Genomic DNA, 25,458 nt, shown 5'->3' with positions numbered 1-25,458 from the left:
TGTACCACCCTACTTGAGTCCGGAACCGAATCCATCACTGCCCAATCCTCCCAATTGGAAGGGAGTTGGGGTGCCCAGGCATAGTCTCCCCCGGAATAAAGATTGCCACCTCGTAGTCGACTTCTCTTCGTTCTTTGTCTTCGGCATAGAAAATGACATACCAGGTCTCGCGGAATTGCTCGGTGGTGGTGAACTTCATACAGCAGCGGCCATTGTATATCTCTGGGATTGGGAAGGTGCCAAAGTAATCGCAGCCCTTGTCTTTATGGACTTCCACCTGCACTTTGACTGGCAAAGCGTCGAACTTGACTTCAGCCTGGTAGAGCCCGTGGCGCAAGCGACGGATCGGCCAAAAATATTTGGGACGATTGAGCAGCAACCCACTGGACTACAGTCAGCAACACCCTGGCCGATCGTAAATGGGCTTAACTTACGTCTCTTCCCTGATAGGCAACGTTGCGACGGTGTGCACCTGCTCATCAAGTTGTTTTGGGTCGAAATGGCGCCAGTGCTCCTTGAGTACCTCGATGTGTGTCGGGAGCATATTCTTAAGAGTAGACTCAAATTGGCCGTCCTTTGTAAAATAGAAGATGTCCTCATTGTGCTCTGATTGGGCCATGATGTTTGGACTGTTAATGAAATAGTCAAAAGATGTGTACTCCATGTTATCAGCTTGCACAAGGCAGAAGAAGTTATGAGTAGTTGCGTGCTGAATCCCAGATGGAAGAACAGAAGTTGACTCTATATAATCGCCAACATTATTTACGGACATCAGAGTGCGAGGCCTGTCGGATGGCATTTGCACACGAGGAGATAGTACAGACCCGAGACGAATTAGTTGTCTCGACCCGAAAAGCAAGTCGACCCTCTATCTCTCGAGCTGAAATTCCGACCTGCCAGCCCCCAACTGAATCTGGCTTAGAGATAGGACCAACAGGAGTCCGATAACTAAGACTCTTAAGAGGCATAGCGCCGCCACATAGTACGAGTACGACCCTGCAGGCATCTTCTCCCAACCAGCTCGCTCTCTCTGCGACCGCAGCTGCCGATCCCCCACTTGATTACGGCGAGGCGCTCTATTGTCTATCCCGTGTCTTGCACGAAGTGGCAACTGTTGGTCCTGACACAGCGCGTGGATTTCGGATGAGTGCAGACAGGCCAATGGAGTCCATTTCCGATGCCAAGACCCTCATCCCTCGCACCTCACCGCTATTATCCACTCGTCTAAATGAGTTCCGTCTCTTTCAAGGGCTGCTTATTCACGTTGCTTTTGTCCTCAGTGCTGGGTCTATTGTCCCGGGCTTGGCAAGTGCTGGTGCATATGTTGAGGGGGAGGGGGTTTGAGACAGAGTAGGACTAGAGCTGGGGGCTGAAATCCGGTGGGCATTCTGGACCTCCACGATCAGCAAGGGAGTGATTCCTAATTTATGCATTCTTATGCCTAAGTTCCAACTTGGTATCCCAATTGTGCCTCCATTGCCTCGGTTCTTCCCGTCGTCGCTGTCGTCCGAGCCCTCTCCGCCGTCGTGGTTGTCTCCGTCACCAAGCGTCCAAACTGTCACCATCACCGTAGTCGTCTGAGTCGTCCTGCATTAAATATGACATGGTAGAAATTCAATTGTAATGACAATGATTGCTGAGCCACACCATCTCATTGATTTTGTGATCCCTATTTCCAAGGTCTTTGACCAGCCGTTGTTGCATTTGAGATAAACAAGCAGGGCCTGAGGGGAAGGCCAGCTTTACTTTGCGAATAACGTTGGTAAAGCAGTGTGTCTACATTTAATTTGCTTGTATATGGCTGAGGATAATTTTATGAATAGCCGGCTACTCTTGATTAGTGCTGTCGGACAAAAGCTGGGCTGATTTGGGATAGCCTCTGATTACAGTATCACCAAGACAGATTCGAAATGTGTTTGCGAAGTACCAGTGCTCTACTACGTAAAATATATGTTAAAAATTTAGGAATAGCAAGCTTCCATCAAATCGTAATACCATGCAGACTTTTGTTGCCCGAACCCACCGAGATATTACTTGCCAGTGACGAAAGTATCAATCGGGTACACATCACCTCTCTTCTATTCCTCGCTTTCAAGGAACGTCTTGGGAGTGGCATTCATTACCACGAATATTTTTTCGAAATGAATTCCATGATAAAGCTGGGCCAAAGCAATGTCGCTTAGTTGGAAACGCTCTCGCACAAAGCCGACGCTTGTTCCAGGATTTCCTTGTGCAACCACAAAGCCCCAACCTGGGCCTGAGCAGCTAGCTGGATAAAACCTCCGCCTACGTTTTGTCAAGCTTCAACAGTAACCAGTATAGCTCAGCGCCGATGCAATACTACCTATATAGTAACAGCATCGACCTCACCTATGGCGGATTGGAACGCTGGCAAGCACCAGTAAAGTCGTAAAGTCCAGCCAACACAACCTCCAATATCAAGTGTAAACGGGGAGGGTAAATGAATAAATACCCACCTACTTCGACGCTCAACTTCCTTCTTCTTCGCCACCCTTAACTTCCTCGGTAAGTTCCCTTCTGCATCAGAACGAGCCTGCTCGGAGGCGTTTAGCCACTGTAGTCGCCGAAGCCACCCCAAGGCCATGAGGCCCGCGCGGCCGCCGAGCTCTGCCCAAAAGGCTCGGCGCCACTCCTCGACGGTTCCGGGGCCGTTCAGGACCCCCCTGAGCAGTTCGGATGACCTGTGCTGCGGCGGTGTCAAGGTTGTGCTCGGCAGTGCGGAGGGGGGTGCGGAAGGGGATGCGGAGGGGGGTGCGGAAGGGGATGCGGATGGCGATGGCGATGACGATGGCGATGACGATGGCGATGACGATGGCGATGACGATGGCGATGCGGCGTGAGGTTGTCCTGTTGACAAGACGGGCGTTGGTTCCCAGTTGTCCAAGGAGCAGGTAAGCCGTTCTCGATCGTCATTCTCCACCAATATGCAAGCTGTTCAAGAGCCTCCCAACAGACTGCAAGAAGGTGTGGGGTGTATACCTCATTGTTCTCGAAAAGCTGGGCTCTCGACCTCGGATCTACGTTGGCAGTGGCACTCAACTGCGTCATGGCCTTGGTGCACGGCTTAACAGATGAGAAAATCTCGCTTTCCTTAGTTAGGGAGCTGATCACCGCACGCTTTCTTTAACAAGTGCGATCATTTCGTTGCCTCTGATCACAGCCCTTGCTAATCAACTCTCCCTTCACCAAAACCTGCTACTTCTAAGACCATATTTGTCGAGGGGAGACCTGCCATATGTTGTTTAAAATTTGTCTGGGGCAGGTTCAAAATTTAGAAATCGCAGATGGGATTTCGTTAACATGGAGCAAGCCGTTGTCAATAAGTTATTCTGTTTGTCCCCCTTCGCCCAAATTCACAAAGGAATCTTAAGGCTTCATACAGCTACGGCGATATCACAAAGCTTCCTTCTAGCTATCGCAGCTTTTGAGTGCTTGTGACTTCATCTTATGGGATCCGTCTGCCCAAGTTTAATCAACCTTGGCCTTACAAAGTAGTCGCGTCGTAGAATCATCACAAGGCATCATCAATCCCGTCCCCTTGTCGCGACTCAACGAATTGCTAGTATTACATATTTCATTCATACTGCGCAAGGGTTTCATTATTGCACTAGTAGGAAGACTCCCTAGCCCCACCGTGATCTCCATGATCTTGGTTGAGTTTGAGCAATGGACGTACTCCACATCAAACTCTCCAAGAATATCTATCCATGTGCTAACCTTGCCGTGAACACAGCCTCAGTTGGCCATTAAGTTGATAATCCCCTTGTGATCGGTATACACCTTGATCGGGTGTGGAGAATAGTTCACCAGCCAGGCATACTCCTCCAACCCTCGTACCACAGCCAACATCTCTTTTCTGGCATGGTGTATCTTCTCTCCGAGTCGTTGAACCGGCCCGAGATTCATTCAAGGTCCGCACCTGATCAATTTTGGAATTATGGACTTTAGTGCTAAGTACTACGTCGGCCATCTGTCCCAAGCCAAATGAGTCAGTAGCCAAGTGGAACTGCATCCCACTCATGGCACCAAAGGTTGCCTTGAGCTAATTTTTCCAAGCCGCACAGACAAACCTTCCAAAATCCTGGAAAAGAATTCCTGAGTCTTATCCCGGCTGGGCAGACGTCCACCGGTGGGGAGCATCATCACTTGCTGATAAAAACAAACGATTCTAAAGCCAAGCCTCTCTAAAGGCTTCTCTAAAGCAGCGAAACCCTTCACCATCAGCAGTGGCTTATATGTGAGCGGCGTCCCTCAGGGGCCAAAGGGTTCCAGCAGTGTCTTGGGTACGAAGCTCTCCGCCAGACTCAGCCCACCAAGTCTGGACATCAGGTCCCACGACAAGTCCTGAAACCTCAAACGGTAAGTAAGAAGCTTGGCTGTATGGCTAGATTCATCAGCAGGGCCGCGGCACAAAAACGTCTCAGCCAGGACATGAGCGAAACCCATTTCAATGTCCACTAGCAGCGAAGTATAACTGCGATAAACGATTTGATACCTGTCAAGCTGCCAGAAGGCGCACGTGGAGGGATAACGAGCGATTTCCTTGTCCATTTGGGGATGAACTTGGCTTTCTAACAAACAGCTCTCGAACACTGTAGTTACTCTTCGAAACGGCATCTACCATTCCAGTGAAATCCCGCTCCATCCTGATAGCACCAAGTGCACTAACACGATCGGAAAGACTCCACAAACGCTTCTCCAGAATTCGCGCAAGAAGCTTAGCTGTTAGAGCCAGTAGAGCAAGCTAGGTGGTATGAGTCACGATTCGTGATAATGGCTTCATCAAGAGATTTCAACCCTCTTCAAAACGGTCGGAAGCCTGTGGAAGTGGACCATCGATTCCATCCTCCTGAAGTGTCTTGACAATATCGTCTCTAGAAAACTCGTAGTCTATGTCCCGGAAGTAGTTTGTCAAAACTGCTCGTCGTCTAAGTCTAACCACATCGTCTAAAAGCGCCTGGAATCCTTTATTGAGAAGCAATTGAAGGCACTACCGCGGCCGCAAACCCCTCACAGAGGACGTCCTCGGGGATTCATGAGGCCCGATAGAGATAGTAAGCAGCAGCGTCCCAGATTCGAGTACGTCCAAGTATTGAGAAGCTACTAGAAGCACACGGTGGCAGGCATGCTGAATTACAATCGGACTGTAACTACGGTGCCGCACCATGCCGTCGTTGGTCGACCTTCTGCATATGAAACTATGAAGCCTAATAATACCAACAAATATCGGGCGTTCCGGGCGGGTAAAAGGATGACACCATCAGAACTCATGGTGAGAGGATAAGTCTGGGAAGGGAGAAGAATTACAGTGCTGTGATTAGCCAGTGAACGCATTACCGCGCGCTTCCGTGTCCCATATGCTAAACACGGTAGGGGCCAGGAAAGGCGGCCGCATGAGCTGTTGGGCGGGGTGGAGGCCGAGCTCGGCAGTGGCTAAGATAGGACTTTTGTCGAGGTCAGAATGCAGTCGCAGTAAGGGATGTAAATCATTTGATCGGGTGATTCCGGCATGGTTATATGCAATATTTTGTCTCTTTTGTTCATTTCCATCATCCTCAACCTCGGCTTCCACAGCACAGCCATCGCAGCCTTCGTCTGACTTTGGGTGCGTCGTTGAGTCTCCCAGTCCTCTCTATTGCACACTTCCCCCACACACTGGATAGTAAAATCTTACTGTCTGAATAGGATTACTCTTCTCAATTGAATTTCAGAGATAACCTCGCACATCCCCGTAATGTTGCCTGCACCAAGTGCATCCCGTACTCATAGCCTTATAGCCTTCCTTGCCTGTCCAAAAGACCAGACCTCCGTTGTACAATTCCTTACAATCTGCTAGCCGAAAGGTCGGTGCATAGAAAATTCGACTAGTGTCACTCCCGGTTTAAGCACAGAACCGGCAAAAGATGCTCGCGCGGATTGCTCCGAGCCCCAGAGCTCCCCATCCACTGTTGGAAGACAGAGTCACTGCAAAGCCAGTGACCTGTCTTCAGGCATAGCCCGAAGTCTCGGCGAACTACTAGCTAAGCATGATAATTAACCTTTTGGAATATGCAGTCTCCCTGAAGTTTTGGTTCGGGAGATCTGTTGTATTTCTCTGCTAGTAGCCCTTGAAGGGTCTATCTCAGCCACCTTAGACCATAACTTCAAGACCCTACACCAGCTTTGCTAGACCAAACACAAGCTAGAATGAAATCGGTTCCAACCGCAATTTTCCTGGCTACTAGACCGGATGTGCTAGACATCCCACAGCTCACACGACCTGTTACGTGGTCTACTACAAACGACATCCCGGAGAAAGACTGGAGAGCCTCGCAGTCCTTTGGCGCTAAATAAATCCATCTTCATCGCCATTTTCTCTTACCGCCAGAGCAAGAATTGCACTATTCAAGACTATATATTAACTACTTAAGTGGTCTTAACTTGGTAAAGTGACAACCCCGCACAATATCTCGCAAAACTGCAATCTCCAAACCTCGATAGAGTGAAACAATCCCGCCATTGATATTTGAAGCGGGACTCAACCCGAGTCCCAACCTCACGACCAGGTTCAAAAAGTGCAAAAATGGCAAAAAGCAACATACAACAGCGAGGATTCCCCGGTCGTCACCGACCCGAGTACTAATTCGCCGCTTCTCAGCTTGACTAAGGGAGAGCGGACGGGATCCCGTATTTTCTAAGAGCTATGGTCGTATGTACCAGTCCAGTCGCACAATGGCATTATATTCACACTGTCATTATATTCACACTGTTTGAAAAACAATAGAGCCCGATGTAAACGCGATGATCAATAAATCTCAAAATCCTCATGTGCTGGCAAAGTCTCAAGGAACTCTCCATACATGATCCCGTCAACATATGCATCTCCCACGAACGTGTAGCCACCCCCTTCACTCTCGTCCCGTGGCCGCAAGATAATGGGCGACTTTAGTCCCCAGAGCAGGGTCACAACATCGCCAGCCCGTACAGCCACATGCCCCAGGCCAAACATACTCTTCGTAGTCTTGAATAGGGTCCTCTCGCGAGTCATAGCTCCTATTGACTTTGGCCACTCCCTTTTGAGTTCCGCGAGCTTGTCATCAAGAGCAGCGGGATCCGACTTCCGATCCATTGCGTCGCGGACGAATTGTTCTTGATCGCTGGTCAAGAGTTGAGCATCAATGGCTTCTTGGCGCATGATCTTGCAGATTAGGGACGCAACCTCTCCATCAGAGAATTTCCACCGGCGTTTCATGTGGCCATTGCCACCGTCAACTCGATCGAGCAATATGGTTCGCCACACATAGTTCTCTCCTGGACTTGCGTCGGGCCCAAGCTTGGCAAATTTAACGATAGACGAGAGCCAAGCTTCGGCATTTTCTATGTATGACGCGTAATATTCGTTATATTTGATCCACCGAGGTGGCTCCATGACCTCCGTGATAACATCAACGCGGCACCCGGGGCGACGAAGAACACCGGGCTTTTCGTCATTACTGCAGCATAGAGGGCGTGAAGGCAGTTGTATGCCCTTTGTGGCGTTGAAAGGAGTGCTGTAGTTGACGGGGTACACACGGAAACCATACTGTCCGATAGCTCGCCAATCAGGGACCCAGCTTGGTAGGTTGTCTGGATTCTTATGCCTCGGAACGAATAGATCTAGATGAAACGGTCCGCGGCACTCATCTCCGTCGTAAACCAGCGCCCTTGTGATGGCGGTGAAGACTTCGATGAAGCTCAGATTGTAGTCTATGCGCAATCCCAGTTTTTCTCCATCTGTAATCACACCTAGGAGCCCAAAAAGGAGATCTCTTGGGTCTGTAGCAGAGTAGAACGGGCGATCTGGGGCGGCGCTTCGTTGAAAGAGAATGCTAGCAAGCGGCACCTCCTTTTGGCGGCGATATAGACGGCGCGTCGGAAGAGGAATATTCTTGAAAAAGACTCCCGATAACAGCCGCCCAAAGGTTTCAGTCTCTGGGCTGAGCCTCTGCCACTCCGACCCCGCGCAATGCGACACTGCTTTGAAGGTGGCGTCTAACATGTCGAGTGGTACACTCTTAGCGCCGCACATAATCGTCACAACTTTTGCAACGGATATTTCTTGAACGATCCAGATGCGATGCCAATAATCACGCTGCATGAGACTCTCAATCCCACGGCTCAGGCTCCCCTTTGTGAATCTCGATCGTGGTTTGTCGTATGTCGTCCATTGAAGGTCAGGCTCGTGGATTAAATCGAAGAAGAATCGAGCCAGATCCGACCCAGGCACATCGTCAACTGCATCCATTTGCTGCGAACTTAAACGAGCCCTAACATATTCGGTGACCTTTTTCCTCTCCCCAGGGTATGGGTACCAGTCCAGAGTACCGACTGCCAACGCCCGGGGACCAATGCGGGATATAAAGTCGATGACTTCATCGCTCTTGTCAGAAGCCTGCCCAAGCCAAACGTATACGTGGTCAGCGCCGCTGAAGATGGCGCGCATCTGGCCTACTTGCCAGGTCTTCTCTTCCGGGTCTGACTGTTGGATGCAAATAGAGTCAACCCAAAGCCAGGACCGGAACCCGTTGTCACGGAGTTGCTTTAGGGCATCATATAAGTTGGTGCCGATGTCGAAAGGATTGCCATCGATGGAGATCTGAATTGTAGTTGTGACATCCCCCCAGACGTACGATAGGGCTGAGTAGTGGGCGTCATTCAGGGAGGTACAGCAGAGCTCAAGTTGAATGGGCGCGGCTGGTTCAGCGGGTTCAATAAAGCGGACAAGCCTGATTTCAGAGCTTTCTCGTTGTAGTTGTTTGTAGATGACCATGGTGTCGTGAGAGGCCGCTGCTGAGCCTCTGATTGACGTCGATGTCGGAATATATGCTCTGGCGAGTTGTAAGCCTTGGACAGTGGGTGGAGCCACGTCAGACACGATCATTAGGCAGCAGGGCAGTGCAGTAGGCGCCGTGCTGGAGCAAAATGGAACTTGGCCGCATATAAGGGACCTCTCACGCGGCCATTGATGCGGCCACCTTGGAAAGTTGGGGGTGTTTCTTGTGGCTAAAGTGCAATAAGCGCCAAAGTGTAAATAGCCTACAGGGGAAAACTTGCCCGTTTTCCAAGAGCAATTGTCGTATGTTCTTGTTGGCGCGAATTTAGCTCAGGTGGGTGGGTTGTTGCATGCCCTCGATTTAGCGTCAAGTTGCAACCGCCCAACGACTCCTGACTTTGTACGGATTGCATCTCCTCAAAACAGGCCATGCGGCACGAGATATTGCATCCCTGCCGTTTAAATTATCCGAATCCCACGAATCCAATTTCTCGTTATTTTAATTATTAGGCATGGCGACTCTTGTAAGAAGTGAGAGTCATGCCAGCCTCCAACCACAATGCGGTATCTATGGCACATCAATAGGTCTCGGTCTGTGAATGGGGTAGTTCACCGGCAATTACAGAGGGGGTCAACAAAATACTAGTTATTTGGTTTTTTTTTTTAGCTCTACTCAATATCATCAGATAGATCAAAGCCATACAGTAATCTCAAACAGTAGAGATAAACAATAAGTGCTACACCCAGCACCAGAAGAAATAGTAGCCGACCAATAAGTTTGTTGCACACTAGTCTCTGCCTTATCAGATAATTAGAGGATTGGTTGAGACAGCTTGAAGGACGATGGATGATTTTGTCTTTTGGTCTAGGAGGGAAGAAAGCTAGTTATTTATGCCTAGGGATCTGACTGACCCGGATGCCCTTGATCTGATGATGCGGATGATATCCGTAGATCTCGGTTGTTGAGGCTAATCTAGCTTGTTGAGGGCATCTAGGTTGAAGGCATCCACGGTACGGATCAGAGTCTCTATCTAGGTTCAAAGGAAACCACGGTACGGATCCGGCCCTAGGCAAAGCTGACTTTTCCCTATCAGGCTGTCTGACATGCTTCAACCTTGCTGTCTGTAGACAAAAGGGTCAGTCAACGACCCTATTGTCTGCAGTCAACGACCATGCTGTCTGTAGTCAACAACCTTGAGATAGTAACCTTATTCCGAGCAATAAGATATAAGGGAGACGTCTCCCATCGTCAAGGGACCAACTTCCCTTCTAATACTCATCCTATCACAACAACTTTCATCTCAACAACTTTTCATCATATCGACCATCATTCGAGAAGCTCTTATTAAGAATAACCCTGCATATCAGAGATATAAAACCCGATTCCGATATAACACTGGATTCCTTTAGAATCTAGAAGTTCAAACGGAAAGAGGCAAGTTAAATACCCGTCTCAAATTCCTTCGAGAAAAGAACCTATTAAATCTCTCGCCATACCGTCCAGAATGCTTAGATAAAAGCCAAAGGATCGCATTAGCTATTTTAACAAATTTGGCTTTTATCTAGGCATTCTGGACGGTATGGCGAGAGATTTAATAGGTTCTTTTCTTGAAGGAATTTTATATGGGTATATAGCTTGCCTCTTTCTGTTTCGTCTTCTAGATTCCAAAATACTAGTTATTCAGTCGACTATTGACTCGCGGGGTATCTAAGAAGTCGAGAAACTCCCTGGGAATCCTCAGTTCGGGGAGAGCAGACGGATAACCTTATATCCATCGTACTAGACTAGAGCTTATTCGAAGGCGTTACTTTCACAAAAGAACCAGAACATTAAATAGAGTGGTTTAGCACAAGTCAGGTGACACCTTCGCATCACTTTCCCCTCTTGCCTAGCTCCATGTAAGCCAGTCGCACAATCGGGCGGCCAGATGAACCCTCGCGGAAACAATGGCAATGTCCCATCGCTAAGCAAATCTCCTGTGAGCATGTTTCGCCTCGCAAAGGCATATTTCTGGGCCGAATGTACCCTGTCTTAGTAGTGTGTGTTGCAACCATCTCATGTTTCCCTCGGATGAGTGCATCCGAGGCCTGAAACCAGCGGCGATCAATCCATGGTCCAACATTCAGCTTTGTTTAATTTCGATTTCAGGTCCTGCAATCGCCTGAAACCACACAGCCTGCAACACAGCCTCACTGTTCAAGGCCTTGTGACTCCCCACGGGAATTGAAGGAGGTCCCCATCGCCGGCTTCTTACTGCTACCGCATGCGCAGTGCAGCACAGTGCATGAATAGGCAGGTATCTGGAGGTCAGGATTGAGGGAGTGTTGGTATTGTTGGTTCATCTTTGCCACTTATTTTACAAGCTTTCGGCATTGAATCAAGTCACTGGGAAATCATGTCACTAGGAAAAGATCAAGATGCGAGCACACGGTTGGTAATTGATTCAACAAAATAAAACCAGTCAATATTAATATTACACAAACCAGCCAGCGGGTATATATGCTTTTCTAGGCATTTCGGCTCGGCCGGTGAATCCCCTGCTCTTTTTTATGATTTTGTAGCTTGCTCCCTCGGCTCAATGCAGGGATCTTGAAAAAAAGATTGCCCTCAGTCCACACCAATGTTTATGTTCGTAAGGATCGTAAGAATGATACATGTTTGTTTGAGAGAAGCTTGTACTTCGTCGGAAGCGTCAGCATCCTCCAGACCAGGGAGTGTACAATGCCATACAGATATGTTCCGCCTCGGATACAAAGACCTCAATCTATAGATAACAAGGAAAACAAAAGAGTATGTGTGGTACACATCAGTAAGTCATTCAGTCCTTTACAGGGCAAAGACGACAGCCAGGATGGCGGCGGCAAAGCCCATGCCGTTGCGGGCAGCGCTGCCAGTGACGGGAACCTCACCAGGGGCGGTGGTGGCAGTGGGGATGACAATGCCGCCAGTGCCGGTGGGGGCCTTGGTGATGAGGGTGCCGGCAACGGTGGTAGCGTAGGGAGCGGCAACGGAGGTGGTGGAGGGAGCGACAACCTCGACGCCAGAGACACCAGTGGTGAAGCCAACCTGGGGAACGGTGACCTCGGTGGAGACGGTCTTGACTGTGCTGCTGCCCTCGACAGTGGTGCCAGAGACGACGCAAGGCTCAGTGACGGTGGTAGCGACAACGATGGTGGTGTAGTGAGCAGAGGTGATGACAGTGGTGCCAGTAACGGTGATGATGCTGGTGATGCTGTCGACACCGGTGACAATCTCGGGGTTCTCGCCAGCGTAGTCAGCGCAGAGACCCTGGAAGAAGGTGACGGCCTTGGCGACAACGTCGTCAGACTCTCCGTGAGCGTACAGGCAGTTGAAGACCTTGTTGACGAAGTCCTGCTTGGGGCAGTAGCAAGCGGTGTCGGTGTTGTCCTTGCACTCGGAAACGTAGTCGAGGAAGGTGTTGACACAGCTGGGGACAACCTCGGGGACATCATAAGAGTCGCCGCCAGCGGGGGAGCTGGTGGTAGCAGGGGAGTTGTCGCTGGCAGTGGCGGGGGAGCTCTCGGCAGCAGTGGGCGAGGGAGTGTGGACCTGGGTCTCAGTGACGGGGCAGATGGTGGTGGAAACGGCAACAGTCTCAGTGACAACGACGACAGTACCAGAGTTGGCGGGGCAGTTGGTGACCTCAGGGCCGCAGCTGGTGACAGTCTTGACGTTGGTGGTGTAGACGGTGGAGGTGCTGTCGTAGGTGGTGATGATGGTGGTGGCCTCAACGGGGTAGGTAGAAGCGGGAGCGGAGGTGGTGTCCTCACCGGAAGATCCAGAGGTGGTCAGGCCGTAGGGGACGGTGGTCTCGCCCTCGACAGGGACGGTGGACTCGCCCTCAACGGGAGCAGTGGTGGACTCAGCAGCAGCGGGGGCAGTGGTGGTCTCGCCAGCAGCAGGGACGGAGGTGGTAGCCTCACCAGAAGATCCAGAGGTGGTGGCCTCAGCGGGCTGGGTCTCGACGGGCTGGGTCTCAGCGGGGGCAGTGTGAGTCTCAGTGACGGGGCAGACAGTGGTGGAGATGGCAACGGTCTCGGTGACAACGACAACAGTGCCGGAGTTGGCGGGGCAGTTGGTAACCTCAGGGCCGCAGCTGGTGATGGTCTTGATGTTGGTGGTGTAGACAGTGGAGGTAGAGTCGAAGGTGGTCACGAACGTGGTGTCCTCAGTAACGGGAGCAGTGGTAGACTCGCCCTCAGCGGGAGCAGTGGTGGTCTCGCCAGCAACAGGGACGGAGGTGGTGTCCTCACCAGAAGATCCGGAGGTGGTGGCCTCAGCAGCGGGGGTGGTGGTGGTGTCCTCACCGCCGTAGGGAACGGAGGTGGTATCCTCAGTAGCGGGGACAGTGGTGGTCTCACCCTCAACAGGGACGGTAGTGGACTCGCCCTCAGCGGGAGCAGTGGTGGTAGTCTCACCCTCGACAGGGACGGAAGTGGTCTCGCCAGCAACAGGGACGGAGGTGGTGTCCTCACCAGAAGATCCGGAGGTGGTGGTCTCGGCAGCGGGGGCAGTGGTGGTGTCCTCACCGCCGTAGGGCACAGAGGTGGTATCCTGACCGACGGGGATGGAGGTGGTCTCACCGGGGAAGGCCTCGGAGGTGGTCTCGCCGCCGTAGGGAACGGTGGTGGAGTCCTCGCCGTAGGGGACAGTGGTGGACTCGGAGCCGTAGGGGATGGTGGAAGAGGGGGTGTCGGAGTCGTCGCAGTCGAAGTCGATGCTGGGGACCTCGATCTCACAGTTGCTCTTGGGCTTGTCCTGGACGGGGTAGACGAAGGTGACCTTCTTGGCACCACCGCACTGGGTGTTGTGGATGGAGGTTCCCTGAGAAGAGCAGTCGGCGGACTGCTTGCAGGTGGAGCCATCGCCCATCTCGTAGTGGAACTCCATGCGGCAGTCGAACTCGGTCTTGATGTCGAAAGTCTTGACGGAGAAGCTGCTCACGGACTTGCTGCCAGAGCCGCAGCTGAAAGAAGGGGCAGAGGCGGCGTTGGAACCGCAGCTACCGGAGATGGTCTTGCCGAAAGTGCGTCCATCGAGGCTACGCTTCTTCAGGTCTTGCTTGCAGGACCAGCCGCTAAAGTCAAAACCATCGTAGCTGCTGAAGCTGCCCTCGGACAAGTTGTCCCAGTTCCATCCGCTCTTCTGGGTATCCTTGCACTGGTTGTTGGAGCTGCCAGGAGTGGTGTACTTCTTGGCGTTCTTCCAGTTGCCTCCCCACTAGAGATGGTGTTAGCCGGTTGTGGTCGAGAGAGTTGAGAGTTGGTTGAAAGACTTACAGTAGCGTTGACCTCGCCGAGGCTGGCGGCAAGCGCCAACATAGCGAAAGAAACCTTCATATTGAAGAATGAACGGGTGTTGAAATAGTTGGTAGTTGTTGTTGCAGTAGCGAGTGTGCAGTAGTAGATATGGTAAACAAGGAGAATGCAATTAATGTATTGGTTCAAAGGAAGCGAATGACTTTGAGACCAAGAAGGAAAAGAGATGGAATGCTGAGATAGAGAAAAAGAAAGAGAAGTGTGGGTGATGAGGCAGGAAAGAAGTGTGTAATGGGAGGGCATTCGAAGCAGCTATATACTCAAGCAAGCCAGTCCAACCATGCACTTGAGAAAGGCGGCTGGTCACTGGCCGTCTGCACAGAGCGAACAAAGACCGGCCAGCCGGCATCTGAGCCAAGGAGGAGGGCCCCCCAGTCCGTGGTGAGTGGAGATGGCATTGTCGATGGCACCCTTGTCCGTGAAGCAGCACCAGCCGGGGTGGAGGAGGAGAGGAGGCCCTCCATCCCTCTGAAGCCTCCTGTCCAAGCTCTCCGGTGAGGTGGTGGTGTTGGGCACGTCGTTCGCAGCGGGCAGCCGGCGGCTCCAGCGACGTCGAGCCAGGGCTGTCGCCACAGGGGTCAGAGCAGAGACCAGGGGGGTAGCTTCAGGCCCCACCGCGCCAGGGGTGCGACGGAGTGCGGCTACGGCGAAGGCCAGACGATTTGGTGAGGGTGCTGCGAGAGCGTGTGAGAGTGTGCAAGTGGAGAGTTCTGCGAGCGATGGCTAGGGACCTGGGGCGCGTCTAGTTGCCGAGACAGGGGCCCAAGAGCCCTGGATGGACTGATGGACCTGGCGTGCTGGCACCACGGCGGCGGACGGAACAATTGTCGACAGCCAATACAGTGCTTGTGCCTGGCATTCGGTGCGACCATGCCGGATGCTCCCCTTGTGGTCTCCTTTCTCTGCCATTCCTCGTCCGCATTCGGCTCCCTCGGCCCTTTGTTTATGCTTGTTCATGCTTAATCCAGCACATGTCCAGTTGCATGCAGTTGTGCCCTGCCCCCTTTGTGGCGGCCTGTGGGCTGTGGGCTGTCTGTCGCATGGCGCTCGTCTATGGGCGGACCTGGCGCATGCCATTGGCGATGCGGGGCTGGCCAATCCAGAGTCGTCCCTTTTTTTAGGACCGCGGCGCATCAACCACCACCATTCATGGGGCAGCCCTGAGGCAATCATAGCCATGGCAATCAATGAGCTGGGCGGCGAGATATTGGCCAAAGGGAGATGAATGGATGCTAACTTTGGAACAGCCCCATGATGCGTAGATTCCCAGATGGGATGGAGCACGCCTTTGATCGCCACGCCCGACACAAGCCCAGAGCCGCCGCATATCCCGTGCGTCTACCGGCGCCGTCCTTTGGCGCTCGCTCACCGTCGCCGCCATCAACTGGAGACGTTGGAGCCGGCGCCGCCTGAACTCCACTGGAGCACGGGACAAAGAGCACAATGACCTGGCACAAAGGCTTGCGCACTGTCATCGCTGTACGCCGCATGCGACTATATCACCGGTCTCCATCGGTGATAGGGGGGAGGCCAGAAGGCCTGGACCTGGCCGGACGGATACAACGTTGTACTGTACACTGTACTGGAGGACTGTAGGACTGTAGGTACCTCAGGCAAAGCAAGATGGCAATCTGGAAAATCCATGCGTTGCCCTGTTCCTGTTCTCCTCCCAGCGGGCCTCTCCTTACTGGGCTGCCCGTCTATCTCCTTACTGGGTTGCCGTCTCCTTACTGGGCTGCTCCCTCTGGCCTTGCCTTGCTAACCTTAAAGAGGATCTCGCCTTGCCCTCTTCACCCGGGCTGCCTCCATCGAAGCTCCGTGCCACCGTGGGCACTGGGCAGGGCTCCATCGCAGCCAGGGACCTCAGAGGCCACCCGTCTAGACACCGCCAGGGACATACAGGGACACACTGTGCATTCCCAGCAGCATCCGTCCACAGTGCTCCGGCAAAGACTCGCAAAAGCAAGGGCCCGGTCGAAGCCCATCCTGGACATTGAAACGCTCCGCCACCTTATCAGAGCGCTTTATGGGCTTCTTTCGGGGGGGGCTCCTGGTGGGTCATCCCTGCGCAGGCTTCCCAGGGCTTCCAGGGCTTCCATCGTCCCTGGGTCTCCTGCAGGTACGGTGGCCCGTCCGCCAACCGATTCGCCAGCGCTTCCCAGGGGACACCCCCCGGCGGCTGCCAGTTTCGGGCGCTGCCACTCAGGCAGGGCCCTTCAGGGCAACTCAGGGCGGCGCTATGATCTGTGGCGGTCGCCGCCTCCCCCGTTCCCCCCAGACTGGTGCCGGTGCCACCAGCAAGCCACTGGGGGCGGATCGCGCGCAGAACCGTTGACCAACCCACAGCCCACCAACCCACAGACAGCACCATCCCACCTTTAGCGAAACCGCCAGGATCCCCTCACTAACATTCCCACCACACCTTCTCTTCGTCCAAGCACCTCAAACATTGATCGACGCCGGCGTTCCATCCCGCGACAACCCCTTGACGATAGAGTTGTCAGGAGGCTCGATGCTCACCATCGACTTGTGCAGCCTCCCGCCATCCCCTTTGCGGGTCTACAATGCACAATGGCGGGTGCCCGGTGGCCTCGGGGGATTTCGTCATCTGTCTATACGCATCCAGGCCTATAGGAAGCATCTGATATTGCCTTGATATTACTTCCATATTACCTATATTGCACGCGTGGAGATGAACCCGTACTTCCAGGGCCAGCATCAAGGCGGCCACAGCGAGCACATGGCCGCCAGTGCGATCCAAAGAGATCATGCCAGGGATGGGAGCATGGCCCCTTTCCTATTCCCGCCATGTCACCGGCTTCAACGGCTCAATCCAGGTGGACCGCCGCTCTCGCTCTCGTCACCGTCACCACCGGTCCCCGCTGTTGGTGGTCGATTGGGAAGGGGATCTGGTCCAGGCCACAGACAGCGGAGCACCCACGCATGGGCGGAAGTCGGCCGTACGTAGTAGACGGAGTCGTGAACAAACACTCGACTGCCCCGGGGGCCCTGGGCCTGCAAAGCTGCCAAAGGCCTGGCGATGCCAGTGAGTAAACCGTTCACGGCCTGGGATTCCGGCCCATGGCCCCACGAGGACGGACCAGCATTGGCATCGCCTGACCGGCCGGGTTCCATGACATGGTCCTCTCGCCCTCCCGTCGATAGCTTCGCCCAGAATTAGCTGGTCAATCGCTCAACCGTCAAATCAATTTCCGGGCCGGTTTGTATCGTCACCGTCTCTGGTGCCATCGCTTGAAGATTCTCGGATTCTCCTACTACGTAGTATGTACGCGCCGACACACCCACCAGAGGCGCTTATCGCCATCTGGATCGACTTGCCGGCGACAACAGTGCGCGCTGGCTGCTCGGAAGCGGAAGACTCGGGATAAACTCCAGCAATCACATCACAGCTGGTCTGGGTGGAGGGCAACGCAAAGGTTCCACCCCGTCACGGCCGAAGCTGGCATGAAGCATAAAAAAAGAAAAGACTGACAGAATCGATGATGCTTGTTGCGCCCACGACCCCGGCTTTTTTTCTCTTCAGGTTCATTTTTAGAACCAGGCGGCACTGACCACCAACCAAACGCACCAACCACCCACACTGAGCTGCAGTTGCTGGAGTGGTAAGGGCGGATCCCGGCGTCAAGGGGTCGACAACCCAGCACCGCTGGTCTGTTTCAACATCAGGGCAGCCAGTCGGAGGCCGAGTTGGCCTCCAACACTGAGACCGAAACAGAGGCCCACTACGGTTAGGCCAATCGATCACTCCCGCCGCCGTCTTTTGCCCAAGGTTGTCTCAGGAACCTGACTTTGTTCGGCGATTCGCCCGTCTCGATTAGGATGCCATGGCGCGCATCTAGAGCCGACGGAGAGCCTCTAGGCTGCCGGATCGTTTACACTTGGATGTCATTGTGTCATTCACAGATGCAGTCTCTTAGCTAGATGTCTCCCGTGTAAACCGCCAGCCGCGCAGAAAAGCTTAAGCGCTTAAAGCAAGTCAAGACGCAGCCAAGCAGCTAAACACTGTGGGATGACACGGTATGAACCAAGACTGGAAGACATCAAATCCAATTATTCCCAAGAATTATCAACATTCATTCATCTACGTAGTATATTTCTCAGTCAGCGGCATCAGCTCGCATTATCCAAACACTCACTCACCCGTCCAGGGTAGGAAAACCTTGAATCCTTCTCTTGGACGAACCATGTCCGCACATCCGTTCCATTTTCGGAACCCGCTTGAGAGTTTCAATCAATCTACCACCCGTCGAAACAAAAGACGGAGCTGCATCTGACATAACTTCTTCCGACGCCGGAACGGTGCTTTCCCTCTGCTCACCTGAATCTGGTGACGCCAACGGTCGACCACGATCCTCCCCTGTCTAATTTCCCATCGCTCCCCATGCTGCCCACGCTCAGCGGTGGACGCTCGGTCTTCCCCCTCAAGTCGCTGGCTGTCAGTGCAACCCTGTCGCCGCCGACCCCAGCCCAGACGGGCAACGCTCATAATTCGGCCGCCTCGTCCAAGGTCCGTTTGTTAGTGCACATCCGAATGGCGCACTAACAGCACAGCGCGAGGCGTGTATGCTACTGTGATAGTGCGTCAACGTGACGTGCGTGGTGACTCGTGCCAGCGAACGGTGGCCCGTCGGCGGTGGCTCGCCGGCCAAGACATGTCCACAGTCCACAGCGGCCCTTGTCTTAGACATCGGTCGGTCGGCTCGGCCGTTGCCAACTGTCTTAGAATAGCGTTCCGGAAAGCTGGTCACGTCAATTAATACTGCTAGCAAATTGCCCATGTTCCGCATGGGCTTCTTTACAGAGCGTTGTGGAAGTGCCGAGTTCCGTCAAATCCGGAGGATCCATCCTTCTGCATCCATCATACGGGTTTCTTCTCTGTGCTGTAGATGTTGGTCCGGCCATCCACGGAAAGCCAACAGCCCGAGTCAGGTCCCGCGTATAAACCATCCCGGCAGCATCGACCCAGTGCGACGATGTCGCCCGCTGCAACCCTGTCGGTGATGGCTCGTTGACCACTAACCAGGAAGATCCTTTTCGGCGTTTGGCCCGGTGCTCCCAAAGGGGTTGGCAGGGGTCTCTCAGTCCTCTCAGTGTCTGCTTTTTTGGGACCTCATGTTTCGAGTTGCGGTGACAGCGACTTTTTTAGGGTTGGTCCAGCCATTGCCGGCCATGATTTTCTGGCTCCTCCAAGTTGTATGCTCTTTCTGAACGGTGGATATCAACTCGTTGCGGCGGTGGTATTGAGAGGCACAGCACCATCAACCCGAGAAACATAGTTCCAGGGCAAAACTCTGTTGCAGATGCATCCACCGTTTATACTTGTCCAAATCAAACATTTCATTTCCTGCTCGTATGTTTCCCTGCGTGTTTACGCGTCCGCCTGACGTACTCTATAGCCAACGTAATACTTCGTACTGTGCTTGCGTTACCTTCCCTGAGCATCTCTCTCTTCGCCGAGGATCCCGTCCCCGAACTGGTGTAAGTTACTACGTGGTATGGCCAGATGCAAAAACATTCTTGGCGGGCGATCGTCTTGGAAGCTCGATGCCCTCAATTTTCTTGGGTCTTCTCCACTCTCCACTGATCGCCAGCTCTCGTTTCGACGTTTCATGCACAAAATTGCCCGACACCGTGCCTCGCCAACCAAAGATCACGCCAGCGAGAACAAACCCAGGTTGACCGTCTTGGTTCCCCCCCGAGCGAGTCCCAAGCAACGGGATTCCTCCGCTGGACGTTGTAAATTTGCCGAGCTCGCGTGGTCCAACCCCCTGGGCGTAAAGATTGATACGTCTTTTTCCCGTCTCCTTTACTGGGGCCGCCGGTTCCCATTTGTCACGTCCACCGCGGCCGGAGGGCCTGTCCCTGGCGCTGCTCCTTCACGGGACTGGGCCCGGGTACCTGCAGATGTCTACCAGGGGTGGTCGGTTGTGATCCTTTTCTGGGTCTTTTCTGGGTCACCAACACCTGAAGCACGCCTCTTGGATCTTTCCTCTTTTGGCAGGAGGGGGTGGCTGTGAATCCTGTTGCATCCTGCTCCCCATGCGGTCGAAGTGTTGGTCCCGACTCCACGACTCACATCCTGGCCAACAACAGCGCGTGCCAGAACCACGAGAAGCCACCGGTCGATCATTACCACACAGTGTCATGATCGGTACTGGGCTCGGGCCCATTGCTGCCATCAGGGTCATGATCAATCCCCGACATCACATCTTGATTATCCGTCCAAAAAAAGAACCGTGGGCTTGCCTGGGCGGTTTGCGTACGCCGCCCGCCAGCTCGTTCAAGCCATCTGAGACTGGCCATGTTTCACCAGCCCCTAGATTCGGCGCTCTTGGGGGCAAAGGTTCGCCCGACGGAGGAATTACGAAACCTTAGGGTTGAGGGCGGCTGCGAATGGCTCAAACAGTGGCTTTGAGCCATTTCCATTCCGTCTTGAGAAATTTTCTTGTTAGTTCTGTTCGATGGCGCGTTGAAGCTGCAGAGGTGACACTTACTCCACCAGCCTTGTCAACTTTGTCTTCTCAACACTCTGCTCTCTCAATGACACCGAAGAGATATTCCGATGCTATGTCCCGGTTTTGATTATCATCCCAGCCTTGCTAACACAATTCCAGCGCATCGAACCTGCTTCGCCCGACCGATCACATTGCGTATTCTGATGACGAGAACCGACTACGTTTGTCAGAGTTTCGATACTGGTCAACCCGATCCCATGACTTAGTGTCCGATCCAAACCACATCGAACCGCTTGATTGTCCCACGATGGCTTTTAATAGTACCGTAAACGTCGATGCTTCTTTTTTGCCTACAAACCACGGTTGTCCATTACCCACGATCAAGCTGGGTGCTTGGTGATCGCTCTCGACTTTCTGCACCGACTCTTAGTTGGTGCAACTCTATACCACCCCGACACCGCCGCTGTGATGGGCCGCTGGGCCGCGCTTGAGGTCTTCATAATGCAAGGCCTCTAATGGCCAGTGAAGTCATTGTCTGTTCCAATAAATGGAAAGTGAGGACTCTCGAGGCATTCAACTCCATCGTCCCCCAACCCTGAGCCATCCAATGCTGCACGAGTAAGCATCCTTGCCTAACCCCACGATGCACTGCAGCGTGAATCTTTCGGTGGTGGGGCTTGGCCACTGTTTGGCTGAACTGCTTTGCGCCTTGGCTTGATTACCGTCACATGATGTTATTCGCGATGATTCTTTCGTGTCTAGCGTCGCAAGTGCGTGATGCTTTTGGCGATACTAGGCAACCACTGAGCACAGCCTTGAACTACCGATGCGTGCATGTTGCTGGCTCGCGCCGAATAGTGACAGCTTCGAAGAGTGAAATGCCCTATATAGTAAGCGCTTCATCCGGCGTTGATGTTCTTTCGTATATTCACCAAATCAATTTCCACATTTGCTCTTGCCATTCATTTATTACATATCGCTTCGTCTCTTGCTGAAATCGGTTCCAGAACATGAACCCGCAACAGCGCCAATTCATCTACAACGCACCCTCTCACGTATTTTTTCTTGACGGTGTCAATCCGTGCAACCTGAACATCACGACGCATGGAGATGTGTGTGCCGGTGGCTTCTTCACACTTCATCCGGCGCAATCAAGCAATCTCAATAACCTCGCGTTGCAAGTTTGCGTCGCGCCAGACTGGACAGTGGGCGTGCGCATCGCCATCGCAGGCGAGACGCACGCGTTCAACGAGCTTGGCGCGCCGCCGCTAGTGACAGAGGAACTGCTTGGGAGGCTGCATGTGCGTTTTGAAGAGGTTGGCGCTGGCCACTGCATGCACCGCGTTGGTGAGACGTGGGCAGCGTTTGGGGATCCGATGGATATGAGTGAAGACGAGATGTACTGGAATGACTCGATGGAAGTCGGCTATTAGGGGTTCCTGGTTTAATTTCGTTGGGGCGAGCTTGGGCCATTTCAACGCTCTCATGATGATATGACGATAATGATTTTGCCATGTCTAGGGTAGGAGTTTGGTGTATTATTTTGGCCCGGTGCTTTCAATTGTATGCGTTAGTGGATGAATCTCTTTCTTCTATTTGGATTGGGTCAATAACTGTATCTTACAGTTGAATGTATTCGTCTGTTTAGACCGAGCAAGACCTATATTTTCTGGGTATTGGGGTCTGAGACAACTCATTCCCGATGTTCTCGAACTGTCATGACTCACATGGACTTCTCCTGAATTCACGGCCACGTCCTCTGCAAGTCGAAAAGCCCCAGAAGATGACAGAAGCGTATAACCGATTCAAATACCAGGATACTGCCCAACACCACAAAAAACACTAAATACTTCATGTCATCCTGCGAGACGTGATGCTGGGTTCATATCGTGGACATCGGAGCCGACAGGGGTCACGCGCTCACGCGTCATCATGACTGCCCTATTTAAATCACCACATCCGTGCAGCAAACCTTTCCTACTTACACCCATCGACGCGTACCTGAGGGAATCAACTTCCCAATCTCAGCACCGCGTCACAGAAATAACCATGACCACAAGGTCTCGAGCGTTGCATCGGCACACACGAAATCCCAGGCGAGGTCGGCACGAACAACGAGACCCAAAGCATGCCGCGTGAGTGTGCTACACCATCCTGACGGTGACACTGCATTACCTGGCCCGCGCGAAGTGATACATTGAGAAGATGACAAGAATTCCAAGAGACCTGCTGGATGCAATTGGTTGTGTTGTTGCCTGTGTGGTTTCGCGAGTCTGAATTTGGCGGTTCGAGGACAAAGAACGCGACTTGGAGTGCCTTGGGTGGAATGTCTTTTAGGATATTTTGCTAATCAAAGGCGCACGAGTAGTTGTACATGACGCTTTAGGAGGGTCTTTTGTTCTAGTGTGCCCTTTTATTCCATCTCGTGCAGAGGCCAAGTAAGTTCCCGTGTGATGTGGAAGCTTGGTGATTTCAGTTCTTTCTCTTTCGCGACCTCCTGCAGGCATCGCGAGCTACCAACGCCCTCATTCCCCACCTTGTAGCTTGCGCATCCTCTCCTCCGCGGCTCTTGCCCTCCGCTCTCGCTCGAGTCGTACCCTCATCTCCGGCGTTAGACCACGCGCCTCAGCCTCTCTCCGTTCTTGCGGCGTCTTTGTTAGACCCGCCGCGAGCGTATTGCCCTTGGGTTTCCGGCTCTCCGTCACCTTGGGACCTTCAGATCGCAGACGCTCCTCCTCTGCCCGCCGTCGATCAGCCTCTTGCTTGTCCGCCTCTTTCTTCTCCCTCTCGTCGCGCTGATCCGCCTCGGCCTTGGTCATGGGAGGAGGCACCTTGGCGGCGTCCCAGGGCCACTTGGCTTCGCCAAGCTCCGAACGGGCAACGCGGAAGGCATCTCGAGTTGAGCGATCGCCGGCGAGTTCGAACGGCGTCTTGCCTTCCTTGTTCGTGATCGTGGGATCTGCGCCACCCCGCGCGAGGAGCCCCAACACAAGCGGCGCAGCATTTTGAGCAGCGGCGAGATGGAGCGGCCGAGGGGCGTGGTGGTTTTGCTCTGTAGGCTGGAACTCAAAGTCTGGGCTGACGGTGTTGTTTTTGAGGTATGACAAGAGCGCCGGCAGTTTTGATCTTCGGGTGAACGCTTGGAGCTGTGATGTATGGAGCAATGCCGTCTCTTCCTCCTCCGACAGCTTCGGCTTCGCGGGTTTTGACTCTGTAGCCCTTTTCGGCGCTGCAGGCTCGGCTTCCTTGGCCTCCTGGGCAGGGTCGATTTCGCGAACCTTTAATCGCGTCAACTCGATGAATGACCGCATAAGCTCATTCTGCGTTGCTCTCCTAGTGCTGAAGGGGAAGCCCCGTAGACGTGTGTCATTGTGCTTCAGGACCTGGCCGTCGTACGGGCCGAACAGCGTCCTCCGATTCGTAGTGCCAGTTGCCCGGATAAAGTGCAGCTCAGCTGTATCCAGGAGGGCTTTCCAGTCGGAGAGGAGGGCCCGTACATCCTCCACCAAGGCCTGCTCGTTGTAACGACGCAAGCTCGAACCAGCCGAGTGCGCAGTACCCTTGGCGTTGTCGTTGGCCGACTGCGAGCCACCCTGTTTCCGTCGCGTTGTATATCGGTGGAATGTCTTGTGTGCGAGCACCGTTGCCTCCCGATTCATGGTGGTTCCGCCCTTTGTCGGCCGTGGCGCGAGTGACACGACCATTGCTGCAAAGTGGCCACCGCCGATCATGCAGAGGAAGATGTGTGGACCCTTGTAAGCAAACTCTGGGAGCGTGCCGTCCTTGGGGATCCTGGGCATTGATATGGGCGCCACCTGCTTCTTTTTCAGGACCTCGACTAGGTCGGAATTCCGTAGCTCCTCTCCGGTGAGAATGGCGCGGTACATGCCAAAGTAGGTATTCTCTGGGAGAGCAGGAGTGCTGAACCAGAACAGTGGTGGTTTGCCGCGATTCTTCTTGGCTGCGCTCTCATCTTCATCGTCATTTCCACCGTCTCTTTTATCTGCCAGTTTCGCTTGCTTCTTCAGCAGGGCTGTGAGCGTCGATTCCTGTCGGCCGTCCTCCTCTTCATCCTCCTCGTCGTCCGAGTCTGATCCCGACAGGGACTCGTCGAGGTTTCCGATCAACTTCTCAAACTCGGCTTCCGATACAGGCTTCTGCCCGCGTAGCTTCTGCTTGAGGTTGTAGTGGTGTAGGTCGGATTTTAGGTGGCCGCGCTGGTCGAGGAGGGTTGTGAAGGTGAGGCCGCAGAGCGAGCAGGCCTGGCTACCAACAAGATTGCCGTCGGATGTCGCGGAGCTTTCTGAGGATGGGCTCGTGGGATCGACGGCCGAGATGGCGTCAGTGTCGGCATCTGACTTTTGGGTCAAGGTGTCTAGGACCTCGGACGGCAGATCATAGACTAGGGGGATGATTAGCTTTGGTTGTCGTAGCCTTGTCGGCGATTGAATGGCGGGGCAAAGGCAATTGCGTGGGCTTACCATAGAGCGGGCGCCGCAGGAGATCGTCGTTCTTCTTAGACATGGCGATGCTCGTAGACCTGTGGTTTGTCGCTAAGTGTTGGTGGTGTCTAAAGCCAGAGCTCTCCCGTTGGAGTCGCGAGGCGCGAGCTTTTGTAACTCGAAGCTGTTGTCGCAAAGATGCGTCACTGCCGATGCGATGAGTCGCGCGATCAGCCTTGGCCTGACTCAGTCGGCCAGAGGCTGGTGGGGTTAAGCCCCGCCATTTACCCCGCCAGGCCGTGGCTGTGGTGGCTGTGGTGGCTGCGGCAGTTGTGGCTTTATGAGCTCATGGATAACCTTACTTAAGGTACCTACGGCCCCGTATCTA

At 53.5% G+C, this 25,458-nt stretch overlaps 9 protein-coding genes across 9 annotated transcripts; 1 reads left to right on the top strand and 8 right to left on the bottom strand.

Moving 5' to 3' along the window:
- Positions 1 to 34: 34 nt before the first annotated feature.
- On the bottom strand, positions 35 to 619 carry BGZ61DRAFT_485807 (uncharacterized protein; the record flags this gene model as incomplete). Its single annotated transcript, XM_046249757.1, has 2 exons — positions 35 to 383; positions 435 to 619. 2 exons carry the CDS (start codon positions 617 to 619, stop codon positions 35 to 37), a joined length of 534 nt encoding a protein of 177 aa, XP_046095819.1.
- A 1,459-nt stretch (positions 620 to 2,078) lies between these two features.
- On the bottom strand, positions 2,079 to 3,069 carry BGZ61DRAFT_485806 (uncharacterized protein; the record flags this gene model as incomplete). The annotated part of the gene is made up of 3 exons (XM_046249756.1): positions 2,079 to 2,251; positions 2,482 to 2,935; positions 3,001 to 3,069. 3 exons carry the CDS (start codon positions 3,067 to 3,069, stop codon positions 2,079 to 2,081), a joined length of 696 nt encoding a protein of 231 aa, XP_046095818.1.
- A 1,522-nt stretch (positions 3,070 to 4,591) lies between these two features.
- On the bottom strand, positions 4,592 to 4,750 carry BGZ61DRAFT_322151 (uncharacterized protein; the record flags this gene model as incomplete). The annotated part of the gene is made up of 1 exon (XM_046238952.1): positions 4,592 to 4,750. A coding segment is annotated over one exon (159 nt), but the record flags the coding sequence as incomplete, so codon positions are not given.
- A 1,937-nt stretch (positions 4,751 to 6,687) lies between these two features.
- Positions 6,688 to 9,026, bottom strand: BGZ61DRAFT_465225 (heterokaryon incompatibility protein-domain-containing protein). Its single transcript, XM_046247553.1, has one exon. It carries the CDS (start codon positions 8,918 to 8,920, stop codon positions 6,806 to 6,808), a length of 2,115 nt encoding a protein of 704 aa, XP_046095816.1. The 5' UTR covers positions 8,921 to 9,026; the 3' UTR covers positions 6,688 to 6,805.
- Positions 9,027 to 11,639: 2,613 nt separating this feature from the next.
- BGZ61DRAFT_283256 (uncharacterized protein) lies at positions 11,640 to 13,364 on the bottom strand (the record flags this gene model as incomplete). The annotated part of the gene is made up of 3 exons (XM_046238483.1): positions 11,640 to 12,650; positions 12,741 to 13,190; positions 13,266 to 13,364. Coding segments are annotated over 3 exons (1,560 nt in total), but the record flags the coding sequence as incomplete, so codon positions are not given.
- On the bottom strand, positions 13,347 to 14,173 carry BGZ61DRAFT_281404 (uncharacterized protein; the record flags this gene model as incomplete). Its single annotated transcript, XM_046238463.1, has 2 exons — positions 13,347 to 14,054; positions 14,114 to 14,173. Coding segments are annotated over 2 exons (768 nt in total), but the record flags the coding sequence as incomplete, so codon positions are not given.
- Positions 14,174 to 15,250: 1,077 nt separating this feature from the next.
- BGZ61DRAFT_465219 (uncharacterized protein) lies at positions 15,251 to 16,132 on the bottom strand. The gene has a single exon (XM_046247552.1). The coding sequence runs from the start codon at positions 15,640 to 15,642 to the stop codon at positions 15,385 to 15,387; it is 258 nt and encodes an 85-aa protein (XP_046095813.1). The 5' UTR covers positions 15,643 to 16,132; the 3' UTR covers positions 15,251 to 15,384.
- A 5,227-nt stretch (positions 16,133 to 21,359) lies between these two features.
- On the top strand, positions 21,360 to 22,061 carry BGZ61DRAFT_485802 (uncharacterized protein; the record flags this gene model as incomplete). Its single annotated transcript, XM_046249755.1, has 2 exons — positions 21,360 to 21,518; positions 21,636 to 22,061. 2 exons carry the CDS (start codon positions 21,360 to 21,362, stop codon positions 22,059 to 22,061), a joined length of 585 nt encoding a protein of 194 aa, XP_046095812.1.
- Positions 22,062 to 23,153: 1,092 nt separating this feature from the next.
- BGZ61DRAFT_370185 (uncharacterized protein) lies at positions 23,154 to 25,152 on the bottom strand (the record flags this gene model as incomplete). The annotated part of the gene is made up of 2 exons (XM_046242004.1): positions 23,154 to 25,030; positions 25,110 to 25,152. The coding sequence occupies 2 exons, from the start codon at positions 25,150 to 25,152 to the stop codon at positions 23,154 to 23,156; spliced, it is 1,920 nt and encodes a 639-aa protein (XP_046095811.1).
- Positions 25,153 to 25,458: the final 306 nt, after the last annotated feature.

The sequence above is a fragment of the Ilyonectria robusta genome (assembly GCF_021365365.1).
Source record: "Ilyonectria robusta strain PMI_751 chromosome Unknown BGZ61scaffold_40, whole genome shotgun sequence".
Lineage (NCBI taxonomy): Eukaryota > Fungi > Ascomycota > Sordariomycetes > Hypocreales > Nectriaceae > Ilyonectria > Ilyonectria robusta.
This window is presented reverse-complemented; position numbering and strand designations above follow the sequence as displayed.